The sequence below is a fragment of the Sinohyriopsis cumingii genome, unplaced genomic scaffold (assembly GCF_028554795.1).
Source record: "Sinohyriopsis cumingii isolate HCF-2022 unplaced genomic scaffold, ASM2855479v2 utg001397l, whole genome shotgun sequence".
Taxonomy (NCBI): Eukaryota; Metazoa; Mollusca; class Bivalvia; order Unionida; family Unionidae; genus Sinohyriopsis; species Sinohyriopsis cumingii.
This window is the reverse complement of record NW_028315993.1, coordinates 2,048,478-2,073,273: the sequence shown is the minus strand read 5'-3', so window position 1 is coordinate 2,073,273 and position 24,796 is coordinate 2,048,478. Positions and strand designations below refer to the sequence as shown.

At 33.6% G+C, this 24,796-nt stretch overlaps 1 protein-coding gene across 1 annotated transcript in view; it reads left to right on the top strand.

The window, feature by feature from the left end:
• Window positions 1-24,796, top strand: part of LOC149772541 (uncharacterized) — a 108,537-nt gene that overhangs the window by 55,334 nt on the left and 28,407 nt on the right. Inside the window, exons 8-10 of the mRNA XM_089947672.1 lie at window positions 639-890; window positions 10,137-10,255; window positions 18,068-18,231. Of these exons, the coding sequence (XP_089803798.1) occupies window positions 639-890; window positions 10,137-10,255; window positions 18,068-18,231 (535 nt within the window). The remainder of the gene's footprint in view (window positions 1-638; window positions 891-10,136; window positions 10,256-18,067; window positions 18,232-24,796) is intronic.

The window sequence follows — 24,796 nt, the reverse complement described above, 5'->3', positions numbered from 1 at the left end:
TCAGGATATGTCTCAGTCACACAAGCTTCTACCAGACCCAATTAATTCAGCACAACATTCAGAAGAACACCCTGCATGGCTTCCACTGGAGTCGTTTGGAAATGTTATGTTTCATGAAGATCTCTTTTTTCCCAGACTTAATGACATCAACTGCTGCTCACATGTTAGGAGAGTGGGATAACCCTCATATGGGTTAGCAAATCCTCTAGCCTCAGCAGTTAACTGACGTTTCATTAGGATGCTAACATTTATGCTGTCTGTTACCTAGTCTCCAAACTTTAATGAGATTGGCGAACATATTCAGAGGAGAAAGCAATTTGTTTCAGTAACTTAGTTTTCTCCTAAAATACTTGCGCTATCACATTACTTTAATATCCTCCCCTCCTCTCCGTAATGCCTGCATCCCATTTGGTAATGTTCTTCTAAGTTTAAAACTACTGCCACCTTTAGGTGGCAAGAGTGGTATGTACAAGCATTATTGCCATTTATCTATTTAATATGAACAGAAAATGTGAATTTCCGCCTTTTGGAAGGCTGGATTCCAGAGTTTGTATGGCTTATATTCCTACTGCTAATATGATCGGGTTAGTATTATAGTAAGAATATAATTTACTGAATAATTTTGTTTCTTATTTTAGAGTTTTCGTTATGAGCTGTGTAAGAGATACTTCAGAGACATCCGCTCTTATTTGAGAGATAAACCTACCAGGTTTCACTTAGTTGATGAGGACTTTGCCATTGACAACACTACTGTGGACAGCAAACTGGAGGATTTGAAGAGGAAGATTGTAGAGGTGGCATCTCAGCAACCATACTGGGGGGAAGAAATACCTACACGGTGGCTTCCCCTGGAACAGGAACTTATGAAGTTGAAAGCTGCTGGAGTCAAGGTACACATTCATATTTCCAGTTTTTATTCTTCTACTGTGATAGTCGAATGGGCACATATTTTTCTTGTTGCCTTTCCATCGGTCCATCCATCATGAATATATTTTAGCATTTTAGTTTGTCAGATTTGGCAGAATTGCCCCAGAAATAACAATGTATGTATATCTTACTCATTCTCTTCATAAATATTTCATTCGGACCTATTGCACGTTACTAATAACAAAATTTTGTATATGAATAAGGATTAAAATGTGAAGAATATCAAAGCTTTTATATGTATTTGTCTTGGGTAGGGGAAAAGCTTGCTTACTTCATTAAAAAGTCAATTAAATTATAAGAACACGCTATGATGTAGACATGCAGATAAAATGATCTAATTCTCAGTTGCACATGCCTGCCATATGATGTTTGTTTTTCCTTAACTTTGATAATGTACAAGCTTTACAAATCAGCAACAATAACAGAACCCCGTAGACAAATTGCAAACCTATAAAATGAGCACCATCTATGCATGACAGCCTTCTTAATATATTTTGTGCAACTTATCTTTGTAAATGTCTTGTATATAATGGTCATCTGCCTTCTGCAGTTAGCCGCCCGATGTTACCTTGCCAAGCAATGCTTTCTCCCGGCCTTAAGTGGTCACTGAAGCATGTTGACAGTGACCTCTCTAAGTATGCAGACATTTGTTTTATGAGCAAGGTATTGTTTAAATAAAGAATATTATGTGAATCAATGTGTAAACATATCCTATCTATATTATACTCATAAATGTTGCATATAATTGTGTTCAATGCTGAATATGTAGATTTATATTATTCACATTTCATATCATAAGCATGTGTGGCTGAGTTAAAGAACACCCATTCATTCAGGAATAGAATATAGCCTACAAAAGCAATATAATTTGTAAATGCAATTTAAATTATTAAGGTATGAAACAATACACAGCAGTCATTACATTTTATCATTATCCTGTTTCTTTCAGACCACCTTAATAAGATAATAACTTAGGCTGCTGTTGTCTTTGTTGTGGGTCATCTTGCATTTTAGCTATCCCTGTGTTAGGCTATGATTTGCACTAGAGAATGTCCCTATATACAATCAGTAAGTGATTACAGAGGCATTATTCCAGTGATGACAAATGGCATTCAACATCATTTGAATATCAGATTTGTTTGATAAAATGTGATGGCAGCTCTACCATGGAGGGATTATGAGATTCCTGATTGACATTGAAAAGTCAATGAACAAACATCACCATGAAAAGACTGAAACATCAAGAGTGATTTACACTCAGACACCATTTAAAGAATTAGTCTTTTAACCTATATTTGTACAATGAAAGAACAGATTAAAAAATCTTGTATATTGTGTAAATGTATATTTACAAATAGTTGTTTAGCATATTTTGTCATAATTTTATTCTTTTATTTTATTCAAAGGAATCATAACAAACTTGCTGACTTGAACAGAGGCAAATCCAATCGAGATTCTCTTGAACAGCATACATTTACTCCAATGTTACAAAATAAAATAATCCTTTCACGTATTGATAATCTAATTCCAAATGGCAACTGCTACTAAACAACAAACAAAATACAACTGATTTCTGAGGATATGAATATAAGCAACCTTGAACTAGTTAATCTCAAATGCATGTGTACTAAAGTATATGTTAATGACCATTCGGTTTACGGAGATATAATTTTCTTTCCGACTGTAATATATTTTTATTTAATCACAAAATACACTATTTTTAAATTAAATAAAGGACAGACTAATTTTGTTCGTAACTTACAAATCACAAGATACACTATTTTAAGGTTAAATAATGGACAGACGAATGTTGCTTGTACATAACAAATCACAAGATACAGTATTTCCAAGTTGAGTAATGGACAGACTAATGTTGTTTGTATATTACAATTCAGAACCAGATTTAAAAAATTAATGCAGATCTATATTCTCCATGATACGACCCTGGGATTCTGTTAGGACATGTGTAGAGATAGTGGAGTAGGTTTTCTTAACACTCCCCACACCCCCATTGTGAAGCATGGGAATCAAATAATCTCATGCACTGTACTGTATAATTATAGCATACATATGTTATTACAAACTGTACTGTATAACCATAGCATACATATGTTATCAAAAACACTAATGTATTGCTCTTTAGGTGGCCCATATGCAACCTTGTCCGTTAATTGTTTAATTTTGCTGACTTAAGGGAATAGTATTTAGTATCCACTTTGTTTTGTGCAATTTAATTCTGACATTGTAAAATAGCTAAGGAATATTTTAAAAAATATTATTCTGCATCATTTACATTTATGCAAAGTTAACATGTGCCGAGCTCGGGTTTTGTACTGGTTTTTTTTGTAGACTTTTGAAAGTCACAAACTTTACACTACTTTATGTAGACTTTCGAAAGTTGCAGGCTTTGTACTATTTGTTGTAACCTTTTGAAAGTGATTGACTTTCTTCTGGGTTTCATTTTGTAAACTTTTGAAAGTGACAGGCTTTGAACTGTTGTCATATATTTTTGAAATTTTCAGGCTTTGTACTGGTCTTTGTAGACTTTTGAAAGTGACAAGCTTTATACTGGTTTGTTGGACTTTTGAATTGACATATTTTGTAATGGCTTTTGTAGACTTTCGAAAGTGACAAGCTTTGTAGTAGTTTTTTGTAGATTTTTGAAAGTGACAGGCTTTGTATTAGTTTTGGGGGGTAAATTTTTGAAAGTGACTGGTTTTCTTCTGGTATTTTATTGTAGATGCGTGAAAGTGACAGGCTTTGTACTGTTTTCTATAGCTTTTTGAAAGTGACAAGCTTTGTACTGGTTTGTTAGACTTTTGAAGAGACATGTTTTGTAATGGTTTTTGTAGACTTTTGAAAGTGACAAGCTTTGTAGTAATTTTTGTAGACTTTTGAAAGTGACAGGCTTTATACAATGTTTTTTTTGTTGTAAATTTTTTAAAGTGACTGGCTTTCATCTGCTGTTTTATTGTAGACTTTTGAAAGTGACAGGTTTTATACTGTTTTTATAGACTTTTGAAAGTGACAGGCTTATAATTGGTTTTTATAGACTTTTGAAAGTGAAAGGATTTGTATTCGTTTTTGTAGACTTTTGAAAGTGACAGGCTTTTTACTAGTTTGTAAATTTTTGAAAGTGACAGGCTTTGTACTAGTTTGTAAAGTTTTGAAAGTGACTGTCTTTCTTCTGGTTTTGTATTGTAAACTTTTGAAAGTGACAGGCTTTGTATTTTTTTGTAGACTTAAAAGTGATAAGCTTTGTACTAGTTTTTGTAGACTTTTGAAATTTAGAGTCTTTGTTTTAGTTTTTTGGTATATTTTTAAAAGGGACAGGCTTTGTGTTGGGTTTTTATTGTAGCCTATTGAAAGTGACAAGCTTTGTACTGTTTTTATAGACTTTTGAAAGTGACAGGCTTTGTATTGTTTCTGTAGACTTTTGAAAGTCACAGCCTTTTTGCTGTTTTTTTTATTGGAGACTTTTGAAAGTCACAAGCTTTGTATTTTTTTATAGACTTTTGAAAGTGACAGGCATTTTATTAGTTTTTTTTTGTAAATTTTTGAAAGTGACTGGCTTTCTTCTGGTTTTTTATTGTACTTTTGAAATTGAGAGGCTTTGTACTAGTTTTTGTAGACTTTTGAAATTGAGTCTTCGTACTAGTTTTCTGGTAAATGTTTAAAAGGGACAGGCTTTGTGTTGGCTTTTTATTGTAGACTTTTGAAAGTGACAAGCTTTGTCCTGTTTTTATAGACTTTTGAAAGTAAATTTTTGAAAGTGACAAGCTTTGTACTGGTTTTTTAAACTTTTGAATGTGACAGGTTTTATAATGGCTTCTGTAGACTTTTAAAAGTGACAAGCTTTGTGCTACTTTTTGTAGACTTTAGAAAGTGACATGCTTTGTACTGGTTTTCTGTTGACTTGAGAGCGACTAGCTTTGTACTGATTTTTTTCGACTTCAGAAAGTGACAGGTTTTGTAATGATTTTGGTAGACTTTTGAATGTGACAAGCTTGGAACTAGTTTTTGTAGACTTTTGAAAGTGACAGGCCTTGTGCTGGTCTTTTGATGTAGACTTTTGAAAGTGACAGGCTTTGTAATTGATTTTTTGTAAATTTTTGAAAGTGACAGGCTTTGTACTGGTGTTTTGTAGACGTTTCAAAATAACAGGTTTTGTACTAGTTTTTTTGTATATTTTTGAAAGTGACATGCTTTTACTGTTTTTTGTATTGCAGACTTTTGAAAGTAATAGACTTTGTACTATTTTTTGTAGAATTTGATAGTGACAGGCTTTGTACTGGTTTTATATAGACTTGAAAGTGACAGGTTTTGTAATGGTTTTTGAAGACATTTGAAAGTGACAGTAGCTATTTTTCCTCTGGAAAGGATCTTGCAATGTTTTTTCATGTGACATGGGCTTCATCAGTTTTATTGGCATACTCATTTTTCAACACAATATATTACAGATTTATCAACATTGTTATCAAATCTAATTAGAGATAGAGGAGAGAGAGAATTAGTCTTGTGATAATCTACAGATTAAACTTATTAAAATGGTGCTTTCAATTGCATAGAACACACCTAGAAACCAGACATTCAAAACCATCTGACAAGTTTAAAGAAAAAGGCCCTTCAGATACAAACTTGCAGAAAAAAACGCAAAAGTGAGGGAAAAAACGTAACTGTTATTATAAAATCGAGATAATGGCTTCTAAGTGTTTAATTTAATACTTGATGTTGTGGTGTTGGTCCGAGGAATTTACAAAAAAGCCATAATTTATTTAAACTAAACATATTTGTTCAGTCCAATCATCTACATGATCAAGCTCTTTCTTATAGAATTTTAAAAATGGCGCCCAACAAGTGATGCATGTTCAGTTTGAGAGGGAATACAAACCTCTTTAACAGTGTTTATAGTCGGTAAACAATATAAAAGCATATTCAGTATGAGAGGGAATACAAACCTCTTTAAAAGTGTTTATAGTCGGTAAACAATATAAAAGCATATTCAGGTTCACGGGGGTGGGGTAGTAAAAGCAGGAATTAAGACAATTACATGTATTGGACTGGATATGCGTTTATTTGAGTATGTCTAATGGAAGGATATATGATTGCGGTAATCATGTGATTTGTGAAATTGACAAAGAAAATAAATGACATTCCATTGAGAGATATCAAAAAGTCATTGAGATCTACATTATTTGTAACCACAGTTTGTAAAACTGTACTGGACGTAAATGAGGTCTGATTGTACTTTACACACAGTATGTAAAACTGTACTGGAGGTAAATAAGGTCTGAGTGTACTTTTCACACAGTATACAAAACTGTACTGGAGGTAAATAAGTTCTGATTTTACTTTACACACACTATGTAAAACTGTAATGGAGGTAAATAACGTCTGAGTGTACTTTACACACAGTATGCAAAACTGTACTGGAGGTAAATAAGGTCTGAGTGTACTTTACAAACATTTTAATTGAACATTGTGTTTATTGCTCCTTCAGTCTTCAGCTTCAAATATAACTTCTGAACTATTTAAATGTATCTTTTCAACTTTACAATATCAGTCCATGAGATGTTGTTACACCTAGACTTAAGGGAAAAAGGCTACTTCCTTGCAGAGGTCATGTTAGTGTTGACAGGTCTGACAATGCGGGGACTGTTGTAAAGCAGGGAGTGCTTTTCTGGAAATATTTGGTTTAATAGTGATAATACAATATATGTTATTACAGTAGAATATTTCCAGACACTAGTTCCCAGTTTAAATGGGAATAGTCCTCCAGTTAGTAATTTTTTTGTTGGTGTAGCATAAAAAGGACAACATGATCCCAGTTTGATACCTCAGGTAACATCTCTCATGGAATATAGCCTGTCTTTTTCATGGATTTGTGCAGTTATTCTGTGTGTTATAGGTACTTAGCATTTTCAGCATGTCCTTTTTCATTGTATTTGACGTTATATCTCCAGTCTTTGCATATATTTTGTTTATCTGTACCCCTTTCTATTTAATCTTCAGTTGTTTATTCTTCACACTGTAATGTTAGGGTAGGTATTTACCTGCTTAATCCTCATTTCGGTTCAATGTTTATTCACTGAAATTATGTCTACGTTTTGTAATGCTTTTCAAGATTTGTGCAGACACCATCATAAAAAGGCTGTCTGGAACACAACCTGAACCACGCTCCTGCTTAGCATACATATGTATGCATGGACGCTTGAAAGTACTATCCCTATCAGGTCATGAAAGAAGTTACTTGATTTTTGCTCCTTAATTTTTTAGAAATAGTTTGGCCCAGGGCTGGTAACTTAAAAAAAATCACAAGCCCTGATTGAAATTCCACAATACCAGACTCCAATTTCCATATGCCCCAAAAATTTCCCATTAATATTATTTGTCACAAAAATTGCTACAATTCAAATATAAATTAGATACGGGGTTTTGAAGGTAATGCAAATGTTGTCAGTGTTCCCCACTACACTTACTAGAGACTGGATTATCTTGGTGTTCAAACTACTCTGCTGGATTATCTGAGCGAATCCTGGTCAGAACCAAGTTAACATATGTCAACATGTTGTTTGCTTTATGTGCAAAAAATTAATTGCCGCTCCCCTACCTTATTTTGTATTTTGCTGGCGTGTTTCACAAAGTAATACTCCATCAGCCAATTGGGACATTTATTTTTGTTAGGCTGTTATAAGCTGTTTTTGAGAGCTAATTGCTTTCTAAATCAGCTTCAAAAATGAATCACGCTTGAACACTATTCAGGCAACTGAAATCATCATGCTTTGCATTTTATATATGCAGTAAAATCCAACTTCAAAGAAACAGTGCCGCTGTTCACAAACTTGTTGCAAACCTATAATACATATGGCTTAAACATTTTAATTCAAAGCAATGATCATAATACCTTTTGTTCTCCTACATGCATCAAACATCTTTTTGATTTACCAATATTGGGTTGTTCCACTTCCTGATCGTATCTATGCAGATTAGCACAATGGGCACACCCTCCGCAGTCTTCAAACGCATCTCACTAGCTATCATTCAATTAAGTCATATGTGAAATATTGGCTTATACCGGACCTCTTTGCCTTATAATTACCGCCATTAGACTACTCAAAGTATAGTCTTACATCAGCTCCAGTCATGACTGTGTATCATTTATATATGCTACATGTAACAGGCATATACTGAAAGTGGTGGGATTTTGTTTTTCATTTTCGAAGATTACTGAAAATCATGTTGTCTTGAGACATGACTGTATCAGGTGTTTTGGGGGTAAAAATAGTGTTTCTAGCATGACATGCCATGTTTTAATGTGATTAAAATGAGATCTCCACGTCAAGTAGAACAGGGGCGATCCTGTTTTAGTGAGATTGCGCAGTGTTATGGCAGGTATGTCAACATCTTGAAAATGCATTACATTTCCTCATTTCAACAGCACAAAGTTTTCTCGAACACTGATGTTTCTTGACACTGATGTTTCACTGAAGATACAAAAGAGACTGCCATCACATACATTACTGTTTATGTTGTTCCAGGTAACAGAGGAAGTAAAAAAGTCAATACTACCTTATGTTCTCTGGGGTGTCAACCTTTTGTCTGCTGTAGACTTCATTGACGTCTCATACCATGCACCAGCACAGCTAAAATAGCTGATTCAGAATCAAATACAAGTTCATAGAATACAGGTTCAGGAACTGCCTGCTCCTCCTATTAGACAGCATTTAAATCATTGAGATTTATATAAAAAACACTCTTGCTGTTTGCTCTTGTTGTAGCTCTATTTTCTGAGCATAAAAGCAAAACAATTCTTTGCCACCATATGCCAAAGACATTGGAAATCTGTTGATGTGCTTGACAAGATTGAAATGGGTTATGCAATTACTATGAAATGCCTGCTGAAATTAAACATCCAACCTCGGGCATCACAGTTTTGAGGATGCAGTTATGGCAATTGATCATTACGGTTGTGCGTATGGTTGGCATGGCATTTGCTACATTCTTGTTTTTATTTGTGTTATTTTTAAGTCTCCTCCACAACTCTTCCAAATCTGATACTAACCCCATGTTTCTAGCCAGGCATATCATAGTTACATTCCTGCTCTTCACTGTATGAGCGTGGAAGTGTATACAGCGTTCCACATACCTCTCAGGTTTCTAAATTAACCATATATGTTTTTGGCCTGCATCATTTATCTTTATAATTTGAGATCCATTTGTCTTCAAATAAAATCATGGATGGTGCAAACAGTGTTTGTAACCAATATTTTGAGAGTAAACGGGGTGGACCAAGCTATAATTAACAACTTTTGGAACAGTATGCTGGGGTGATGTGGAGGTGTAACAGTTATTTAAAAGCATTTTACGTCAGTTTATCTCAAAAGCCAAATGTTTACTGTTTCCTATCACCTTTTCATATGTTTGCCTTCGATGTATGTTGCATCAGAGTCTGGGCAAACTTGCATCTCCCCAACATGTTGTCCTCAAGTCCGCAGCATAGAACCATACTTACAACAAAGGTAAGTTCACTTTGGCAACTTTTCTTGGGCCATCACCTCTCACTGGGCCACCAAATTTGGCATTGCACCAATAACAGGTAGTGGATTATTGCTATGAACTTATTCTAATTATATATTACTTATCTGCTCTTAGTACCCATTTCCCTCCCCCCTCCACTCTGATGCTCTTTAGTCTCAGTCGAAGGCAAAGAAGGCCAATATTCCGTGTGATGCAGGTTGAAAGAGGTACCAGATTTGGGTAATGCTATTTGTATTTATTTTAGACCAACAATTAGTAAGACCCTCAGTCATAAATTAGAGGACTGGGAACCAGAAACTGGAAAATATATAGCAACACGATAATAACTGGTTAATATTACATAATTGAAAAATCGGTTTACCCGCAACAAACTAGAACTTAACATTTTTTGCATAATCCTGTAGCATATTGGCATGTTAACATATTACCATCTGTTTAGTAAAAGGTTTGTAAGGAGATTCTTTTGCATGAAATTGTAATCTGTTTCTAATTATTTGACGGAGAACATATTTTCACATTTTATAAATTAACAAAAAAACTATGAAACGAAATGGTATATATTATGTATCTAGGTCATAACAAAGTTTATTTTGTCTTGAGTAAAATAAACATACATTTTTAAATAACATTCAGCTCAGTAAACTAAGTTGTATATATTTATATGTCCACAGGTAATTCCATTGACTCTGTTGGAAGACTTGAACAAGGCTGGAGCTGTTCAGATAGCTGAAGATGAACTAGATTTGTTTCTTCGATTCCACCATGACATTGGTACAATCCTTTACTTCAGGTACGATTGGGACTGTGTTGCAATTCAGATGAGATTGGTATTGTTTTTCTTCTGTAACCACAAGATTAGTGTTTTTTTATATTTCATTTTCTTAACCAGGTCAGGGGTAAATTCTTGAAGTGAAACTTGTGATGATAATTACAGGTACTTAGTCGTTGTAAAGCATGTACACAGATAATTCTACTATTACATATAGGCATAAGAAGGTATTGTTTAGTTTCATTGACTGCCCCAGTGGCTTAAGTGGTTAGACTGTCCACCTCAGATGTAGGAAGTCGTGAGTTCAAACTCCGACCGAGGCATATAAAAGACTTATAACAATGGTTCTAGCAGTGGCTTTGCATGGCACTCAACATTAGGAGGATAGTGTTAAGACTGGTTGGCCTGGGGTCAAGATAAAGGGATTGGGTGGGACATGATGTCACATGTCTGCAGCATGATGCCCCAATGCTAGACATCACTATAAACTACCACACTGCAGATACTATAGTGGTATGACTCAACGTGTTAAAGCTACATTAAGAATATAAAAACAATTACAGCATAGTTTCTTTGAGGTTAGGTGTGTTTTCTGCCCTTCTGAAATAACAAATCGGCTTAACATTATTAACGGAACCTAACTTTGGGTAAAGTTCTGAATCGGTTGCTTCAGAAGATAATCAGTCACTCATTTTTGTCAGTACCATGCAGAATATCATTGTCAGTGGCTATATGTTTCATCCAACAGCAAAAATCGATTAATGTGTTTGATGGGATCATGGTCGCTTAGATAAGAACTCCAACCGTTTTTATTGCAACAACTTAACGTAAGCTTTTGCCACTATTTTGTTTTCTGAAAATGATGCAGTGAACCAAATATACTAAACTATCTGCTATTTATCTCAGCTGGTTCCATTATTGAGTGGTTTTGATTTTAATATCAGGGTTACGTTACTTATTGCTGTGGCATTAAATATAATTTTGCATCACATTAACTGGAAAGTTTCAGAAATTCCGAACTAGAATGAATAAAGACATAGTTTGTTCCCCATGTTATAGAACTATAAACAAAATATAGACCCAATCTGTTAACCATGACACAGAACTATAAAGAATACAGACCCAGTCTGTTCCCCCATGTCACAGCCTTATGCACATTAGCCATCATCTTTCTTATCAACGGACATTCTGTTTAGTTGAATTCAGTAATGCTCATGGAAAATATTTCCTATTTTTTCTCATGTCAGAGATACGTTATGGCATTTAAATTAGGTTTATGTATCTGTAGTATTTACTGTCGGTTTATTATAGATTTTATTATAGTTTACACCCTGTTGTGAGATTTAAGGCATGTGTTTTTGACATTGTCTCTTCAGTGACGTTTATAGTACCCTTTATTCTTATGAACTATGTTAAGTCAGACTTTATCATACGTCAGTTAATTTTGATTGTTTTGCAATAAGCACTCTTTTGCAATAAGTAGCCTTTTGTGAAAAGGATGCATTGAATCAAGAATGCCAAAATCGCTGTTTGTTTTAAGCTCAGCTGGTTTTAGTGTTGGAGTTGTTTTGATTTTAATAATAGTGATACATTTCTTCTCGCTATTGCCTTGATTGATGTCTTCCTCTGATTAGCAGAAGGAAAGTTCCAGAAGTCCCAAACTAGAGAGAATGCATATGCCATCTCTTCAACATTCACATAACTAGAAAACATGCATATTACCCAGTCTGTGTGCCATGTCAAAGAGCAAGAAAGAATACAGTTCCATTATGTTCATGCCATTAGTTTATGCACATTAGCCATCATCATTCAGTTTTCAAAATTGTTTCCCTCATGTGGGAGACACGTTCTGGCATTTAAATCAGGTTTATGTATGGAATATCCTTCATTTGAATTGGTGAGCAAATTAAGAATGGTGTCTGACAGGAAACCCTACGCACGCCCCCAAACTCCACTTCGATTATGTTTACATATATATATCAGACTAGGGTGGGGTCGTTACATAAAGTTAAAAGAGCTAGTTCTTCACGTTTGTGGTTTAGAAAAAATTACCCCACACATAAACAAGTTGGAAATGAGGGTAGTGGTCTCTGGCCTAGAGTTGTGCACCAGTAAGTTAAGGAGTTTTTGTTTGTTGGTCTTATCCAACAACACATTTGTGGTAGAATACCTCAGACGGCAAGTATGGACATGTGGACAAATGCTCTTTCGCTTTGGATGGAGGTTTGCTATGCAACCTTGAAGCGATTGCCCTCAGAGTTCATCATTTTCATTCCAAGAAGACTATTCTCGCAGGACTCTTATCCAAGAGCGACGTTTAGTCCTCATGGAATGGTCTCTGTATCAATAGGATCTGAGTCCCTGGTCATAATGTGGTGGCGACCATTGGTAGACTTGTTCCTGACAAGGCCAGACATCAAGATTGCCATTAACATTTTCATAGTCCTAGACCAGATGACATGGGCAGCAGAAACCTTCAGTCTAGCATATGTTCACTTAGAACCTGCCACTATTCAACATGATCCTTCAAGTGGTCTACAAGATAAGGATCTTCACTGCTCATCTAATTTTGATAGCATTTTTGTTGTCCCAACAGTTGTGGCTCAACGATATTCTTAGCCATTGGTAGACAAACTCAGGACATTGCCTCAAGTGAGTAACTTCCTGTCGAAGATTATGGCTATCTTCTATGTAGCAGCCCACATATCCATATGCTTGTCTCATCTCCACCAGGATAAGTGTTCAAGAAAGGTTGATGTTTGCATGATTCAGGCCAGAAGACAAGATCCCAGTTATTTGTCAGAATATATCCTTTTATATGCCAGTTTGTAAGGCTTCAGCTTCTTTCTTCACTGGTAAATTCAGTAACCCATATGTTATAAGGATTTTAAAATGTAGCTCTCCTCTGGGGTTTTGAAATGGGGATGGGCGAAGGGGTACAACTAATTATAATTCTACAACTAATTATAATTCTATAATAATTATGTGGACATTTCTTGGTTATTTCCTCCTATGAGTAGTCAGTATCTCTAAGAAACTAGATGGCTAGTGCACCACGTAAGCCTTTTAATGTGGGGAATAGATTGTGCATTTCTAGTTCTAGATTTATAACGTTGCATATATTGAAAGGATTTGTTTCATGCATTTCCATCAAGGAACAGTAATTAAAGCATTAACGACAAAATAAGTTTAACATAATTAAAACTAGTTTACACATTTTCACAATAAATAAACATACAAACGTGTGTTTCAAAATTTAAACATATTTAAACTATTTTCTTCATAAAATTCAGTGTTCAGTCTTAAGTGTTCCTGACATGGGCAAATAGGGGCGGACATAGCTGAATTCTGGAAAAGACTGCTTTATTCGATTGTCTCTTCGTAAACTATTGGGCAAATATGTTCAAGAAAATATGCAATTCATAGAACACAGAATATAATTATTAAGTTATTAAAGATTTAGCTTTAAATGCCATTATTTTGGTCAGAAACACACAGGACAATGTTATGTTGTGGAATTCTTAAGACACTGCATTGTCAAGGTTGGATTCTTAGTTCACCCATTTTTGTGAAAATACAAAGACAAAAGACAACAAGAGCAAAGCAAAGCAAATGATATATAACCAATGCCTTACATTACACCAAGTAAGGAGACAAATACTAAAACTTTATATTTGCAAGCAAATCAGAGGAATATTGTAACGAAGCTATACAGTGAATGGTTACATTTAAAAAAAAAAAAACTCTCTCTACAAATAGACGCACTTGTGTCAATTTGGTTAAAAAGGAGTTTAGTTCATTCATATGTTGACTGTAATTGTTCAGTGTGTTATCCATGAACAGTTATGGTAAAGTTTTATCGGCAACAAAGAAATTCGGACAAACAGTATGATCTGAAAGAGGCGTGCATTTGCTCTCCTGTACATAGCACAGGGGTTGTTTCAAACAAATTAAGAAATATTTTCAACTGCCATTTTTTAACTTTTAGGAAGTAAAAAGAAAAATTCTTGATTAAGGTTAGTTGATTAAGCATTCATACTGATTTGCAATTATAGGACTGTAATCTAGTTACACAGTTAAAATTCATTACAATTATATATTCTATTGTTCTCTTTTGAAGTCATGTTACCAAAATATACTGCATATGAATATGATAGTTTTGAAACGTGTTCATAATATTGATATAATTCAGAAACATTTCCATTTGAAAATATAGTATTTCTTAAAACAATGTTAAATGCAAATATACATACTGGGAAATAGATTGCATAATTCAGATTAGAGATTGAAAACAACACACACCACTTGTCTCCATTCAGCTCTCACTTCCCTCTGTTCTATGCAAAAGAAGTCACTTATCTCTAAAACTCAAGTCTAGCTTGATCCAAGGAAACTTCATATGCATCAAAACACATAATGTAATTTCTATGCATCAAAAATGTGTCAAACTCAAATTATGCATATCTAAATCCAATGACATGCATTTACTGAGAACCCTGAAGCCAGTGTCCATTATCAACTTATCATTATATTTACTTTATTTTCTTCTGTTGTCAACTTGTTTCTATTGATGTTTACTTCTCATGGCCCGAGGTCTATTTCAGTAATGTTCAGAATTTATTACTTATTGATATGTGTTCCAAACTGAGTCATTTTATCATGTTTGGTACAAACTGTGTTTGGTCAGATACATGGATCAATTATACTGAGGTATAATTTTAAGATAATACTGTGTAAAATGTTGACTTTGGTAACCAAGTCTTCGTGGAAATTTAGTTTGCAAACTGTTTATGTAGTAGTATGTTTCTTGGAAGACGCTAACCATCATTGTGGTTTTTGATGGTTGTTGAAGCTTATAAGTTATGGGCTGCTTGTGACGATTGTTTCTAAACATGTCAAGGTGGAATTAAATTGTTTGGTTTTATTTTCCTTATTTTCTATTGTCTTGTTCCAGGTTGTTTCTTTGCTATTAAAAGTTGCGGTTTTATAAGCTATATTTTCTAAAGTCAGTTTTTTGTTTATTTGCAGCTATAAAAAGCATACTCTATTTCTTACTTGGAAATTTTCCATGACTTATGTGTCCACGTGAGAGTTGTGGATACAAACCAGTCATTGTTTTGTTTACTATTTTCTGACTTTAATATATTTTCTAATGGATTTTTGTCGTTGCTGTAAATAAATCATTTTTTTTTTGTTTTCCAAATATATATTCAGTTATTTTCCTGACTAATATTGTAAATTTTACTACATTTTAGTAACCATTTCATTATACTATTCCTGATATTAAAGCTACATTTGTCAGCTATTTCAGAGCATTACTTTTACTGACATGCTGATTTCAATTTGATTATTGTATAATTCAGCATTTCATAATTCCAGACTTTTCAGTAGAATTAATATGGCCAAGCCACCATGATCATTAACCCACCAACTGTATGATGTCTGTTCAATTAAATATTATACCAACTTAGTTCAGTGTTATACTTGCTTAATTCAGAACTTTAGTAACACAGTCTCAGATCCTTCCTATCTTTCTGTGCAGGAGACTTACTTGATTGTACACTTTATATAAATATAATTCAGCTGAAGAGTAAAACTAAGTATTCTCATTCTAAATTTTATATGTAACAGCTTTCAATCATTTCAGTGTGTTCTTACATATTAGACTATGATCATTTCATGTCATCCTTCAATAGCAGATTTATTATCATCTCAATTTAATGTCATCCCTCCATAGCAGATTTATAATCGTTTCATGTCATCCTTCCATGGAATATTTACAATCATTTCATGTCATCCTTTCATAGAAGATTTATAATCATTTCATGTCATCCCTCCATAGCAGATTTATAATCATTTCAATTTAATGTCATCCCTCCATAGCAGATTTATAATCGTTTCATGTCATCCTTCCATGGAATATTTACAATCATTTCATGTCATCCTTTCATAGAAGATTTATAATCATTTCATGTCATCCCTCCATAGCAGATTTATAATCATTTCAATTTAATGTCATCCCTCCATGGCAGATTTATAATCGTTCCATGTCATCCTTCCATGGAAGATTTATAATCATTTCATGTCATCCTTCCATAGAAGATTTATAATCGTTTCAATCTAATGTCCTCCTTCCATAGCATATTTATAATCATTTCATGTCATCCTTCCATAGCAGATTTATAATTATTTCATATCATCCTTCCATAGCAACCTTGTATACATCTAGTTCTGATACTGAAGTTATCCAAATGAGATTAAACTCAGACATTATTAGAGTCCAAAACTGGGCACAACAAAATATGATGGTAATTAATGAAGGTAAAACAAAATGTATGATTTTGGGGACATCACAAAAGCTTCACAAGTCGGGGAACCCAAAACTGTCTCTTGCAATAAACAATCATCCATTAGAAAATGTCAAACATGAAAGGCTTGTAGGTGTGTCTGTAGATAATAATTTATTATGGAATGACCATATTGATAAGCTTTGTAAAACACTGTCATCCAAAATTGCCCTTCTCAGCAGAATCAAGAAATATTTACCATCGGAAACTTTAAATCTATTATACAAGTCATATATTCTTTCAACAATGAATTATTGTTCTAATGTATGGGGAAACTGCTAAATCTGAGCTTGACAGGATTAGTAATGTTAGTAACACATTCTCATATACTTTCTAAGTAGAAGATTAACTTGATTGTACACTTTATATAAAAATAACTCGGTTGAAGAGTAAAATTAAGTATTCTCATTGTAAATTTTATATGTAACAGCTTTCATCCTTCCATAGCAGATTTATAATCATATAATGTCATGTCATCCTTTCATAGAAGATTTATAATCATTTCATGTCATGTCATCCTTCCATAGAAGATTTATAATCATTTCATGTCATGTCATCCATTCATAGAAGATTTATAATCACTTCATGTCATGTCATCCTTCCATAGAAGATTTATAATCATTTCATGTCATGTCATCCTTCCATGGAAGATTTATAATCATTATTTTGTCATCCCTCCATAGCATATTTATAATCGTTTCATGTCATCCCTCCATAGAAGATTTATAATCATTTCATGTTATCCCTCCATAGAAGATTTGTAATCATTTCATGTCATCCCTCCATAGCAGAGTTATAATCATTTCATGTCATCCCTCCATAGCAGATGTATAATCATTTCATGTCATCCTTCCATAGCAGATTTATAATCATTTCATGTCATCCTTCCATAGCAGATTTATGATCATGTCATATCATCCTGCTGTAGTAAACATTATTGTAATTAAATTCAAGCAGTTCAGGTACTATATCAGTTTTCTCTAAATGACAAAAAGTGTATTATCACAGTTAATGAACATATTGATAATAACATCCATGATATAGATTTTCTTTACAACTATTATAATACTCTACTATAGTATAAATAAACAACAATTATTATCGTTAGGATTTCCAACTTTATTGATGGGGTTTTTAACATTTGTCATACGTCATGGTTGAAAGGAAACAGCGTAGTATAGTGTTTCTTGCATTCTCCCTTCCCTAGGGCATTATTTGGTGTTGTACTGTGACATGGTTTTACGTGGAACAACTCAGCCAGACACACAATAGAATGTACACGGAATAAAGTGTAACCTTACAATTTCATCTAGGAAGTGTTTGTGTGAATATGCAACGGCTGGGTTTGTTCCATGTAGTATGAAAATGCTTAATGATGGTATAATTTTATAATTATGATTGACCATTTTCCATGACTCTAAAACCAAAATAAAGGTTAATACTTTAGAACTCTGGTGTCATTGCTATTTTGACTTTCCATCCATAGCCTGGAAGTATTAAAACAGCAGATTGTGTTGGACCCACAATGGATGATTGATGCTCTCAAGTCTATCATCACTGCTGAGGAGTTTGTTCTGAAAAGTGCACTAGGTGTCGCTGACAAGTGGTACGAGTTTAAGCAGAAAGGAAAAATGTATCCAGAACTGATCGGTTTGTAAATTTCTTACTTTTGTATTTCATATTTATAAAATGTGACTGCCTTTTTAAATTTCGTGCTCATTAAAGTAAATAACAAATCATGTAGATTATTTTAAATATTAGATTTTATTTTTGATCTAATGCATGTCCCAATGTTTTCTGCATGATGTTAGTGTTTTCTAATCCTAAACTTCTTTTTTATTATGTTACCATCTTTGTGTAAATGTAGCACGTGATCTATATTTATCTATCGTAATTGTATTCCTCCCTTTTGCATGAATCAAATATCTGTAGTCTATTTATTTTCTACAGACTATCCATTGTGCGTTGACTATCCTTGTTTGTTGACTATGCATTGTCTAGAGGCTGCACATTGTTCACTGACTATCCGTTGTCTATTTATTATTCATTGTCTATTGACTAACCATTATCTGCTGACTGTTGTTATGAATATTGAATTTAATTGTTTGTTAGTTTTCATTTTTTTATTCCATTACATACTATTGTAATGTAATATTGTTTAAAGGATTTCATATTGTCTAGAATTGAGTCCAGTTCTGTTTGACTTGCTTTTTATACATTTTTTTACTTTCGATGTAGACAACTAATAATATAAACATTGTATCTAGTTGCTGACCTTGTTCCAAAATCAGTGACAGTTTTAGTAAGCTACTTAGTTATCTTTTTCATTCTTCTTTGAGTAAGAATCATTAAGCTGAGTCAAGGTCATATCTGATTACGTGACATCCACCATGTGTCAGTTGATAAACGAACTTCTATTATTTTCCAGAAAGATTAATTCTTGACCCCATCCAGGAATGTGTTTTGCGTTTTTGTTAGTCTTCTAACTGATGTTATGAAAATAATTCTATCAGTTGGGCTTTTAACACTTGAGACGTCAAGTTGTTTTATGTTGTATTCAGTTTGGGCTCACTGTTTATTTTCTTCCAATTATTTAAATCAAGTGATTATTTTCCTTTAAAATACAAAGTGCTTTGACATAATATTAGGATAAATATATTTATTGGAATTTAAACAAAATTAGAAACTGGAAAAATATTTTATTTGATTCGACAAGAGACTTGTCACATCTGCACTTTGAAGGTTATTACAGATGTCATCACCTTCCATCTTGAATTTAATCAGGATTTGAACTGAAATTCACTTAGAACTTTTCATTGATATGATTTGTGTTTAAAAAGTTTTGGATTATCTTTGAATTTAATTTGTAATACCGTAAGTTCTTTTCTTCATTTTTCACTTTATATTCTAGGGAAATAAATTATTTGTTAAATTTTACAAAAGCTTGTTTGCTTCACTCTTTTCTGTTACTTATTTTAGAACATATACTTTTAACACTATCTAGTGTCTATTGACTATCTATTGTTCAATGGCTATCCACTGTCTATTGACTATCCACTGTCTATTGACTATCCATGGTCTATTGACTATTCATTGTCTGTTGACAATCCATTGTCTAGTGGCTATCCATCAACGTTGGATATTTTTCAATTTCTTTTAGACACATATGAGCCAGTTGGAAAAACTTGGCTGGAAAGAGTTTCTAATAACATTCCCATAATAATATCTGAAATTTCCTTCAAATTGTAGTTTCCATAATAACTAAGCTTTAAAACTCTCTTTATATCTTTCTTGTAGAAATGCGGCATACTACTTTTGCTAATATAGGGATTTTACATATTACTATACTAATGTAGTAATGTTACATTATACTACTATACTGATGTAGGAACGTTACATTATAACATATTGATGTTGGAATGTTACATTGTACTACTATACTGATGTAGGAATGTTACATTATATAAACTAATGTAGGAATTTTATAATACTACATTACTGATGTTGGAATGGTACATACTAATACACTGATGTGATGTCTGACCATCCATCCCTGTATTTATAAAAAAATCTTATGAATGCTACTGAGTTTTTGATAAATGTAAGAATGTCATGATCCAGGATCACACTAATTGACAGAAGTGGAATGTTTATTGCATTAGTTCCTCGTGACAGACTTGGACCAGGTGTTGTTGATAGCTTGCATTTTGAATTTGGATGAATCATATCAATATTGTGACAAGAGATCACAAAGTCAGTGTGCCTGAATGAAAATGGTGTTTGCACAAAAGTTGCAGTTCTCAACAATGTACTATCACAATGCTTGTGTATCACTGGCATTTTGGAGAATAAGGAAGCCAGTTAATTTAGGCACAAAACAAAAGTATCCAGGTCAAATGTGATTGACAGAAGAAAAAGTGTTTCTGCACAATAACTTGAGTTCTACATCACACACCTGTACTAAATTAACTTTGTGGATGTCTTCAACTTGATTAATGGCAAAGCTTCTTGATCTCGTCTAAAAAGGCCAACGGTCAAGGTCAGTTGGTCTCGAACAAGAAATATGGTGTTTGTATGTTAACTGTATTTCTGGGTTATATACATTGACCAGCATATGCGGAGAGCATGCACTGAAGGTACAGAAGGGGTCTGTTAATTTTTGGGTCCCGAAGCTCAAAATGCAAAATCAAGTAAAATAACATTTATGAAGTTTCTTTAACAACCTTTGTTTTAGTCATTTAGGGTCATAATGCAATGTATAAATTGTGTGGTGTAGATGTTAGAGGTCATTGTCACAGTCTAATTTCAAAACAAGATTTATACACAGTACAATTAGTTCAGCAAGGCATACACTGACCTGAGGTCATTCATTAAGACCCATTGGTCAGTAATCTCAACCATGACCTACCGTTTCTTACATAGAGGCAAATTAAGCATGGGGACAATTTTTACTGTTCATTTGATGGTGCCCTATATAGTTTATTGTCCATTCTGACTTGTACATGTCCTGACTAGTGCCTTGTCTTAAAGCTTCTGATAACGTACTATAAAACTATTATCATTGTTATCATTGCCTTTTTGTGTATGTCAGAATAATGTAAACATAGCTTAACCTATACTTTGTAATGGACCACGTTCTGCTGAAAGCAGTGTATGACGGAATATTGTAAACAAGCATGCCTTCCACTTTGTAATGATTACTCTTGACTGAATGCAGTGCTCCAATTTGTAATGGATTACTTTCCAATGGATGCAGTGTATGGCAGAATTTTGTTAACACAAATTATCCTACAGTTTGTAATGGATTACTTTTCACTGGATGCAGTGTATCACAGAATTTCGTTAACACATCTTATCCTACACTTTGTAATGGACTACTTTTCACTGGATGCAGTGTATCACAGAACTGTGTTAACACATCTTATCCTGCACTTTGTAATCGATTACTTTCAACTGGATGCAATTTATGACAATATTATTAACACAATTTGTCCTGCACTTTGCAGTATATTACAAAACTTTGTATGTGCCGTGACATGCTCACCCTGGTTCAAGCTTACTTACATTTAGATAGTCACTTCCTGTTTCTGGACTTCAACAATCCTCAGATTGAAACCGGTTTCAATGTTATGATCTACCGTTAGTATATAAAAGTCATATGATAACAGATGAAATCCCCTACATTAGCTAATTATATGTTAGTTTATAGAAAGCCTTATGATAACAGATGAAATCCCCTACATTAGCTACTTATATGTTAGTATACAGAAGGTCTTATAACAGATGAAATCCCCTACATTAGCTACTTATATGTTAGCATATAGAAAGTCATATGATAACAGATGAAATCCTCTACATTAGTTACTTATATGTTAGTATATGGAAAGTCATATGATAACAGATGAAACCCCCTACAATATCTACGTATATGTGAAAACTCTACATATCTTAACAAGTATATTTACTCTGTATGAGGAAAAGAGGATTTATTCCAGTCTTTCTAAAAAAAATGTAACACAATTTAAATATTTCCTCTTATTATGTTCATTCTATTTCATTACATGTAATAATATTGATCATATTAAATGTACTACTACGATTTAAGAATATTGATAGAAGTAGCATTAAGACAAAATAACAAAATAAGTCAAATAAATACAATAATCATGCAAAATGGATGCCCATTTTTATTACAATAAAAATGAAAAGTCATGCAAATGTACTGTGATAGCCTAAATTCTATGGAGTCCCTATATCCCAATTTACAATTACTATATATCTTTCTAGTACCAAAATTTACTGAATATTTATATGTCAGAAATGAAAACATTTTTCTAATATGATTACTCGCAATTAAATTCTATTTAGAGAATGATAACATTCCCCATCACATTTGGAAGCTGATTATACAGTATATTTTGCGTTTGCATAATAACCTGATGTCGTTTGAAGGGAAACTTACTGGTGTGCACAACACCCGTATTTATAACCTTCGGTTGCACTACACAATGTAACACTTGCCAAAGGCCAAAGTAGAACATATTGCTAACATATATTTAACACACAGATAATATTAAATATCATTACAATATTGAGATTCAAGACAAAAACCAAATGCTAATTATATTGTTACATTATTAATTACAATGTATGACGAATCACTAAAAGCATAGTGTCATGCAGATGTGTTATCTTTGCAGGCATTTTATTTTATTGTTAAGCATTACGTATTGTACTTAAAAACATGTTATATTAAGTGTTTATTGGTTTTTAAATTATACTTGTAAACTCTGCATAGTGAAAATCCGAGGTGCCTCCAATACATTTACCTCCAAAACAAAGATGACGGACATAAAAAAATACATCGATCGTTATACAAAATGTCAATCGCACGAAACGTTCTTTGGCAAAACATCGTACTTGACATGGTCTCAGAACACTCTTCTGTACATACAAATGTTATATGCAATTTGCAGAATTCAGACAATGAAAATGAACAATGTGAAACTAAATGATTATCATATGACAACAGAACGGTATATATCAATTGATTACAATAAATCTCTCCCAGAAATTAAACAGTTTGTGTTCATATAAGACTTGTAACATGGTTGTAAGCTAAATAAGACACTGTATAAAATGATAATTCAATCTAATTTTAGATTTTTTGCACTGAACGTTGGATGTAGTCTACAATAAAATTTTGTGCAATCAGTTCGACTAATGTGTTTTGATGCATTGCCTCAAATTTGGTGTATATGGTGTCATTTTCAGAGGATGATCATGGCGATCAAATCATTTTCTTCACAATTGGTTTGACTGTTCTAGTGGACTAGTGGTTATAGCATACGCTTGGATGCAGGAGGTCGTGTGTTAGATCCCTAGCCACAAGTCATAGCAAAGACTTATTTTAAAAAAATGGTACTAACAGCTGCCTCGCTTGGCTCTCAGCATTAAGAGGGTAGTGTTAGGACTAGTTGGCCTTGTGTCAGGATAATGTGACTGGGTGGGACGTCATGCTACATGTCCGCGGCATGATGCCACAGTGGTAGACATCACTATAAACTGCAACACTGCAAGCATCAAAGCGATATGACTGAGAAATTGTCAAAGCTATGTTAAAAACCCAAATCCCACACACAAAATTATTTTAAGAGTTCTAATACTTTTGATTTGGCATCCAGCTTATGACATAATCTTCAGAACTGGTTGGTCTTTTGAACTTTAATGTAAGAACTTGTTTTTGGTTATATCGTGCTTACCGAATTGGAAGTAATGCATTTTCCCAAAGACAAAAGAAAGCTTTTGTCCTCTGCAGGCTGAGTGAGTATCTAACCTGTTTTCTTTTGGGTTGCGAGTCGGACATTTTACCAGTAGAGGTGTGATAGCTATGCTATTCTGTGATTTCTATTTTTTGTACAGGTAATAATTATTATATAAAAATGAACCAATGTCTGTACTCCGATGATTATTAACTCACCTATGAAGCAGATGAGACCAAGCAGACGTAAGTTTCAGCACATCTAATCGCATGTACCTCTCTGCATCTCACCTGTTACTTCTTCCAAGGTCCATCGCTACAACTAGTGGGTTTCAATGCTAAGTAGGCTACATAGTTTCCTAAGTTTCTGCATTTAGCATTGTTGGTTTGGAACGTTTCTGCATTATTATGTGTTAAGCTTATTTCTCAAGCTCTCATTGTATTTCTACCACACAATTGCAACTAAAGGAGCCCACCATGACCTGTATCTCGTATTTCACTGGATAAGTTTATGTTTAACTGATTATTGACTTGATTGGTCAAAGACCAGAAGAGGTTATGAGATTGTCTGCTGTCCGTCATCTGGTGTGTATCTGAAGGGTAACATAAGTCTGCTACCACAATGACTCCTAAACTACTTGGAGATTGCCTTAAAACTTTGCAAACAAATTAAGCCCATGTTCTAACTTTAACTGTATAACCAATATGATCACTAGAATGGCCATTGTTAATATTATGCTATCGCTGCTCATCCTTACTGGACAGTCATATTGACGTCTGGATTTCACGTTAATCCTAAACGAAAATTGTCATAATTTGACGTATAGGAAGGCTATTACAGAGGTTATCTGCTATATTGAACTCTTCGTGTTGTTTGTCTTGATGAAAACAATGTCATATAAGCACAAAACAATTTCTTATGATGACTAGTTGATCCTCACTAAAACGGGTATT